The 8,736-nt window shown below is 39.1% G+C and overlaps 1 protein-coding gene across 2 annotated transcripts; it reads right to left on the bottom strand.

Moving 5' to 3' along the window:
- Positions 1-778: 778 nt before the first annotated feature.
- LOC135514095 (ubiquitin-conjugating enzyme E2 D4) lies at positions 779-8,554 on the bottom strand. Of its 2 annotated transcripts, XM_064937293.1 has the most exons (8): positions 8,314-8,554; positions 5,331-5,389; positions 4,752-4,815; positions 4,509-4,540; positions 4,326-4,403; positions 4,121-4,226; positions 3,193-3,286; positions 779-2,183 (listed from the first exon to the last, which is right to left on the bottom strand). In XM_064937293.1, exons 4-8 carry the CDS (start codon positions 4,515-4,517, stop codon positions 2,138-2,140), a joined length of 333 nt encoding a protein of 110 aa, XP_064793365.1. In that variant the 5' UTR covers positions 4,518-4,540; positions 4,752-4,815; positions 5,331-5,389; positions 8,314-8,554; the 3' UTR covers positions 779-2,137. The 2 variants fall into 2 exon arrangements, with proteins under 2 accessions (XP_064793365.1, XP_064793363.1); XM_064937291.1 differs by lacking the exon at positions 5,331-5,389.
- Between the last annotated feature and the right edge of the window lie 182 nt (positions 8,555-8,736).

Raw genomic sequence — 8,736 nt, 5'->3', positions numbered from 1 at the left:
TAATTTAAATACTATGAGGGTGGTTGATTAAGCAAGGGGATTCAGGTTGTGGCTAATGAAGATTGGATGCAAATTGGGATGGTCACAGCTCTATGTCCATATATGGAGTTTTGGTAATGGCCTCATTCCAATGTGTGTCTGGGCCCATACGGTGTTCCTGCTTCAGGGGGTGCATTGCAATGTGTGGCATTCCTGTTCAGGGCCACATTTCAATATGAGCTCTGTACCCATATATGGAGTTCCTGTTCGAAGTCTACATTCCAATACAGAAGACAATGCCCATGTATGGAAGTTCCTGAAGTTTCTTCTGAATCTTAAAACTCCTCTTGAAATCGATGTATTAACACGTCAACGGCCAAATGTCTTATACTCCCTCCCCCCCAATACTTTTTATTCGCTTTCCCCGGCAAGACAGTTATACTTTATTTTTAACCAATCTATGGGGCAACACAGATGCAGTCTAAATAATCCAGCACCTGCACAGGATTATGTTGACGTTGAATTTGATATCACTAATGGCAAACTACAATCAAGCTTGCAGAATACTAGGTTACTAATGCATTGCACACGTACACTGTTGCAGACCCTCTGGAAAAATAAAGCAAAAGTAAGGTTCCAATGATGAGAACATCTCAAGACATCTGCTAAAACAAATATGCAGCTGCCAAGATCCAGGTTAGAGCTTATGTTACAGTTCATGTTACAATGTAAGATGTAAAAGGCACGGGAAACGTGTGAAACACCTTGTGAAACTTCACAATAAACCATGACAAATACATCTGAATTTAGTCAAACTAAAAACAAAACTAAATGTTTAATGAAAAACTGTTGCAGATTTATGAATAAAGGAAGTCTTTAAACTCCCATCTAATGGGGATTAAAAAAAATAATTTTAAACCAATGGCATATCCAAAACATTAGCATGTGCAGTCTCTCGAAGCATCAACAAAACCTGTTTGAAAACATTCACATCAGTGTTGTACAGTAAAACAATTTGATAAATTGTGAAGGGGAAAGCTAATGAATGACCCATTCAGACATCCAAAAACACAACTTCTGGATTAAAGCAGTAACTCACTGTGCAAAACAGGTCTGCTCATTTCTCTCACTACAGTGCCATTTCAGACAGGTGAGTTGGATATATACCTGAGCTACTGTATTTAGAAAGTGGCATTGTATGGCTGGGAGGAGTTAATCTCAGAGATGAGCTTTACCAGGGTTTAAGTGTCTTTACAGTTGGATGTTATATGGCAAGATGCTAGCCCTGGATGGATCTAGGACAAGGAAAAGGACATAGATGACAAGTGATAAAAGTAGTGGCAGTTTCAGAACTTTTTCCCTGGTCGCTTTCCCATGAGCAGATACCAGTCCAGCTCACCTTGATTGCACCTCTATCCAGGCTCTTCAAAGACCACCTGTCACTGCATTTGGGACCTTTCCAAATGCATTGAGTGAAAACAAAATTGGCTCAGGGGGAAGCAAAATTACTTATCTTACATTATGTCTGGGTTTGAGACCAACCCGAGACCTTATTTCAAGACTTTGTGGGCAATAGAACTACGCTGCTGGATATAGCCATGCACCATTGTGCTGAGCACTCCACCTCAATTTCACAGCTAACATCTGAGAAGAGGTTATTACAATAATACAGCAAGGCCACTGAATACATGAACAAGACATCCAGAGGGACAAAGAAAGTACCTTTGAAAGGAGGGAGAACCAAGCCGCTAACGAGTCCCCTTCAAATTCAAACCCAATGTTTCAGCATTCAGTAGAACACAATCATTATGATAATAACAACAGTGATCATAATAAGAGTATGAATAGTAACACTGATAATAGTCACAATAGAAGTAGTAATAGTTAAAGTCTGGGTGTGGTGGTTTGGAACATGAGGAGGTTCCAGTATTCCATAAGGGAGTGCTTTCAGGAGTTCCTCAGCAGATCCATACAAGTCATGAAGAACAGCAAATGGCAGCAGCTCAGCACTTAGCAGCCAGGTTGCACTGTCCCTTATTTTATCGCTTCCTTCTCCAACCCAAGTGTCTAGTTATGTTTCCCCTCTTGTTCCTTTGCCTTGGGTTAATATTGAACATGTTTATTTTCTTCTTTTAGTGTTTTAATTTAACAGGCATTTTCACATTGCATACTTCTGTGTCCATTCTCTTGCTAGTCTGTTGTACCTGTAAAACAAAATGGAAGGTTTGCACGATACCAGAAAAAAACCCAGCACACCTGTATTCTTGAATATTCCACAAATAATTTAATGCATCATTAACCAGGTTTCCATACCTTTTTTGGAAAGTAGATTTAAAAAAAAAAAAATTAAACCCAAGGCAGGCCTGATGGAACAGCCCCCAAAAATAAAACACATTCCAAATGTCAACAAAACACAAGACAAGGAGAGATCTGTCTAAAATTAATTATGCGAAAAGACGATGGTAATGCCTTTATGTGCAAATATTGATATAATAACCATCATCTTGAAGTAAACTTGGAGTCATAATATGTGTGGTCCTCCCACTACAACTCAGAAAAGCATGCAGTTCATGACGCTACAGATTAAATAAATTATAATGAACTTCACAGGGTGGTGAAAGTGCACGGTAATGAGTGATGATGCTCCTTTCCAAAAATATAGAGGATCTTATTCTGGTGACATGATGATCAATGCTTGGCTGCTCTTTTGTCCATAATCTCATGAAGGCTATCCTCCCCACACCGTATCTGCAAATTGTTGGCTAGAGCGCACGTGCCAAGACCAGCGTGGGCACACTCGCAATGTAACGCAACATTTTCTGACAAAAACATCAGTAGGGTTGAAAATGCAATGGAAACCCATTTAACTTGTGTTTTTTATTTAGTACATTATTCAGGTAATTTTATCTATCCACAACAGGTCAATTTGATGGAAACATCTTTGTTGGGAAAATTCATTGTTTTTAATGCAGATTTTAAAATATTCATATGATAATCTGTCACAAGTTGGATGGAAACCTATCTACTCATACCAATGTTATGGTGAAAAGACCTTCACCAGGGTTGACTGAAACATTGGGAGGAAATGAATGTCTATTGACCAAAACTTTGAAATTAAAGATATTTAATTATTTGTGGACTAGGCTCTATTCAAGAATACCAGTATGCTGGAGTTTCAAAGCAAGGGAATCAAATACTGTATGGCACACTCACTTTTCCCTGTCAGCTTTGTAGGTGTGTGCAATCTCTGGTACAAGCGGGTCATCTGGGTTCGGATCGCAAAGCAGAGAGCAGATTGACAAGAGAACTAATAAGGAATGGAAAATAAAAACAATCAACTTCGGATAGCTGCATCTAAACCCCCTCCAGCTGCAGACATACATGACAACAGTCAACAAAAAATATCCAATATATTTTATTATCCAAAAAGTAAACCAATTAACCATGCATGTTCTTTAAGGGGAATGATAAGCCTTTAATACACCTACCAACAGCTCACATCCATATTGCTATGACAACCATTACTGTTGACCACCTCTGAGAGCCATAAAGTGGCACATGATGATTGCCCTTTTCAAGTCAAAAATGATACATTTATTATTCTGACAACTATTTGAAGTAGAAAATAAAATGGATTTCTGAATTTGATCCCTAGTTGAGACATTGACAAGGTCAAACAATTGTTTCTTTAAAATGTTAGACCAAATCTTAAAAATATAAAATTACTGCTTTTTAACAAACCACCTAAATTTGTATGCTTAGTTTTAAAATAGGACAGAAGGATAATATTCTGTCTGGCTGTCATATGAAAACCAATGGTCCTCTGCATTATATTTAAATGTATTGTCCATTAATAATATGACTATATAGTTATATTGCATGTAATGACAGGAAATATTAAAATCAAATCAGATTTTATTTGTCACATACACATGGTTAGCAGATGTTAATGCGAGTATAGCGAAATGCTTGTGCTTCTAGTTACGACAATGCAGTAATAACCAACGAGTAATCTAACCTTACAATTCCACAACTACTACCTTATACACACACACACAAGTGTAAAGGGATAAAGAATATGTACATAAAGTTACATTCCAACCCCATGTCAGATCTTACACCAATATTCACAGTAGCTTACCTTTTGATACAGTGAGTGCAGGCGACCATTGCGATCTCAATATATCCAGACAAATACTTCCATTGCTGTTGATATTAGGGTGGTAGATCTTTGTCGTGAACGCAACCTGCAATTTAATTAAGTATTTTATAAACCAGCACTTACTTCTAGCACTATGAATTGTGTTTCCTAATGTCAACTGATCTTATGTGATTTTTTTACTCACCTTTGGTGGTTTGAAGGGGTAATCTGTAGGGAAGTGAATAGTCAAGAAGAACACTCCTCCCTGATAAGGACTGTCATTCTAAAATAAAATAAAAACATGTTTAGAAAGAGGATAAGAATACCCTTAAAGTTTATTAATGCTAAGCTATGTGCTAATAAGAGAAAGGGAAGTTAAATCACATACCGGACCCATTATTGTTGCCTGCCAGTGAAACACTAAATAAAATTACAAATGGGTTACAATTAATACCGAACAATGCAATGTCACAGCCTCGCCCATCAAAAGTTGCCTAAAATTTATGTATTGTGTATCTGTGCAAATCACAATACTGAATGTCTGACAGACTGTTCTAAAAAAAAAAACATTCCGACATGGCAAATATGACATTAATATAAAGCATTTATTCCCTAGCTCATCCCTACTTACAATCATCTCCAACTGGTCCCGCTGAGCATTGTGCAGGTGGATCCCTCTGCAAATCTGTCAGTTCCTAAAGAGATATTAGAATAATAATAAATAAAAAGCAGTGTCTAAAATTCACCTTTGTATGCTTACTTACAGGCTCTAATCAAGTGCAAATAAAAGGTATTAGGTGAACAATGGGTAAGTGAAGAAATAAAAAGTTTAAAAAAGTGAAAAACAGTAGCGAGGCTATATACAGTAGCGAGGCTATATACAGACACTGCTTAGTCAGGCTGATTGAGGTAGCATGTACATGTAGATATGGTTAAAGTGACTATGCATATATAATGAACAGAGAGTAGCAGTAGCGTAAAAGAGGGTATAACTCATTGCTATACATTTTATAAACAGATTGCATAGGGAGTCACATCTGGGTCATATTCACTAGTGCACACCGTTGCTTTGCAACAAATTCCTTATTGCACAAGTTCAGGTAGTCCCTCCCAGTTCCAGTCTATTTGTAGTGAATATAACCCTGATTCAGACACTGAGCAACAATGTGACAAAACTGACATTCAGATAGGGAAAAATAAATAGGCTAACCCTATATCAGTTTGATGACGGTTGTCTGGTTGAGCACGGAGTTGGGGTGAAGGGTGTCACTGCCAAATTAACAACCAAAGCCTCTCCTCAACTTTGACATTTAGGCTTACATGACCAGTTTTACTCAGACTGGTCTCAGACTAGACGTAATATAGTAAATGTAATTCTGGGACACTAATTAGTCTAATACAGCGCATTCGGAAAGTATTCATACCCCTCGACTTTTCCACATTTTGGTACGTTACAGCCTTATTCTAAAAATGTGTGTCCGCCCCTCCCATCAATCTACACACAATAGCCCACAACAACAAAGCAAAAAACAGGTTTTTAGAATTGTTAAAAGAAATACAACTGAAATATCACATGTAAAGTATTCAGACCCTTCACTCAGCACTTTGTTGAAGCACCTTTGGCAGCGATTAAAGACCTGAGAATGACGCTACAAGCATGGCACACCTGTATTTGGGGAGTTTCTCCCACTCTTCTCTGCAGATCCTCTAGCTCTGTCAGGTTGGATGGGGAGCGTTGCAGCACAACCATTTTCTGGTCTCTCCAGAGATGTTCGATCGGGTTCAAGCCTGGGCTCTAGCTGGGCCACTCAAGGACATTCAGTGACTTGTCCCGAAGCCACTCCTGTTTTGTCTTGGCTGAGTGCTTAGGGTAGTTGTCTTGTTGGAAGGTGAACCTTCACCCAGTCTGAGGTCCTGAGCACTCTGGAGCAGGTTCTCTGTACTCTGTTCATCTTTGCCTTGATCCTGACTAGTCTACCAATCCCTTCCGCTGAAAAACATCCCCACGTCATGATGCTGCCACCACGATGTTTCACCCTAATGATGGTGCCAGGTTTCCTCTAGACGTGGAGCTTGGCATTCAGGATAAAGTTTTCAATCTTGGTTTCATCAGACCAGAGAATCTTGTTTCTCATGGTCAGAATCTTTAGGTGCCTTTAGGCAAACTTCAAGTGGGCTTTCATGTGCCTTTTACTGAGGACTGGCTTATGTCTGGCCACTAACATAAAGGCCTGATTTGTGGAGTGCTGCAGAGACGGTTGTCCTTCTGGAAGGTCCTCTCATCTCCACAGAGGAAGTCTGACAGAGCGCCAGAGTGACCATCGGGTTCTTGGTCACCTCCCCGACCTAGGCCCTTCTCCCCAATTGCTCAATTTGGCTGGGCGGCCAGCTCTAGGAAGAGTCTTGGTGGTTCCAAACCTCTTCCATTTAAGAATGATAGAGGCAACTGTGCAGACATTTTTTTGTACCCTCCCCCAGATCTGTCCCTCGACACAATCTTGTCTCTGAGCTCTACGGACAATTCCTTCGACATCATGGCTTGGTTTTTGCAGTGACATGCACTGTCAACTGTGGGACCTTATATAGACAGATGTGTGTGCCTTTTAAAATCATGTCAAATCAATTGAATTTACCACAGGTGGATTCCAATCAAGTTGTAGAAACATCTCAAGGCTGATCATTAGAAACAGGATGCACTTAAACTCAATTTCGAGCTTCATGGCGAAGGGTCTGAATACTTATGCAAATAAAGTATTTCTGTTCTATATTTTTAATAAATTCACAAACATTTGGTCACTGTCATTATGGGGTATTGTGTCTAGATTGCTTTTTTAAAAGATGCACATTTTAGTATAAGGCTGTAATGTAACAACATGTGGAACAGTCAAAGGGTCTGAATACTTTCCGAAGGCACTGTATGTTACGTTTGAAATGGCTACATAAGACAGAAGGTGGTTGGTTGGGGTGGATGGGTGAGCATATAACGCCAGCATCTAGCAACCGAAAGGTTGCGTGTTCAAATCTCATTACGGAAAACATTAGCATTATAACTAATTAGCAACTAAACTTTTGGCTACTTTGCAACTACTTAACATGTTATGTAATCCTTCCCCTATAACCTAACCCCTAGCTAACACTAGCCACAACAAATTGGAATTCTTAACATTACATACATTTTGCAAATTTGTACAAAATGGCTGGACATCCACAAATGAATACAAACAATACAAACGGTAACACATACTAACTGGAGTCTCTCGGGCTTCATTTCACATCTATCCCCGAGTCCAGGTTGGTTTCACTACACAGGCCCTGACTTAATTGTACCATACTGTGAAGTTGTTACACCATGCCAAGTATCCCTACTCAACTTTTAATACATTGACAATACAGACAAAATACAAACAGACCACCGTTGTTTCAACTGTTCACCAAAATGACATATTTGAACTGTTATGGTCCACTAGCCGTGTACCATTTGAGGTAATATAGTATGACATAACTTATTGTTGTACATAAAGTAGTACACTTTCTCAATATTCTAGTTAGCTAACATTTTATGAAAACGCTGTCCATTCTGTTATAAATACACTTGCTTGCCACAGCGCCCCATTTGCTATTCCATATATGGCAACATTGGGGTTAAGCATTTGGCAACAAGCAAACAGCTGTCATATGTCACGCGTGCGCATTACCTTCCAGCACACTCATTCATTCAAGATGGCAAAAGATAGGTACCATTAGCAAGCTAACGTTAGCTTCAAAATTGTACTTTCTCACCCGGGTCGCCAGACACAAAAACATGACTAACTTGCTTATTTATTTTACACTCACAAGGTGGTCATATTACTTGCACCCCAACCACATGCCGCTAGGTAGGTACAGGCCCGTTACATTAGTTAGCTGCTAACGTTAAGTGACAGCTAACTAGCAAGCAAAAAAATAATGTCCTGTTAAGCTAACAGCTTAGCATAGGCAGCATGAAATGCGTCAATTGCAAAAGGCCACCATTGGTTTCTCGTCTTTGTCTGTCTATCTGCCAAGTATTTTCAAGGGGAGCACAAATAAGTGCTTGTTACATGAAATGTGGCAAACGATTTTGGAGAACCATACTTATTGTAAACATAGCTAACAATTTAGCGGACTAGTTGCAACGCAAGATGGCAGGAAGAAATAAGCAAACAAAAACTCACCTTTTGAATTCTTTTCAACGCCATTGCTAGTTTAATTAGATATGGGTCTATAATACACTTGGCACAGATACCTTGGGTTAAATTACGATGTTTTTCAAACTAGTCACGTTGTGTGTATATAAATAATGTAACAATCGTGGTGTTTTCGAATAAAACTGCAGTTTCCACGGTAGAAGGTTGCGGTTTTGTTAGGTTTCTCACCCCCCTCTCTCCTTCCACTCACTAGCAGCATCTGCTGCTGGAGAGCATTTCCAGAATATCGCGAGACAAGGAATTAATTGGGCAGCTGACAATTTTTTGTTATTTTGATTGAAATTAATTTAGGCCTAAGTACCCTATCTCCTGACAATGAAGGCAGTTACACATGACCATCGATTAATTGATTGTAATACTTTTGTTAGAAAGAACATTTATATCCATTTG

Source organism: Oncorhynchus masou, chromosome 25, assembly GCF_036934945.1.
Source record: "Oncorhynchus masou masou isolate Uvic2021 chromosome 25, UVic_Omas_1.1, whole genome shotgun sequence".
Lineage (NCBI taxonomy): Eukaryota > Metazoa > Chordata > Actinopteri > Salmoniformes > Salmonidae > Oncorhynchus > Oncorhynchus masou.
This window is presented reverse-complemented; position numbering and strand designations above follow the sequence as displayed.

What these genes read in the sequence shown, in the direction of transcription:
- LOC135514095 (XM_064937291.1), bottom strand. Translation starts at nt 8,337, where the DNA reads ATGGCGTTGAAAAGAATTCAAAAG. An exon ending in CGTTGAAAAGAATTCAAAAG is followed by an intron (nt 4,816 to 8,313) that starts GTGAGTTTTTGT and finishes ATATCTCTTTAG; the next exon opens with GAACTGACAGATTTGCAGAG. An exon ending in ACCCCTTCAAACCACCAAAG is followed by an intron (nt 4,227 to 4,325) that starts GTGAGTAAAAAA and finishes ATTAAATTGCAG; the next exon opens with GTTGCGTTCACGACAAAGAT.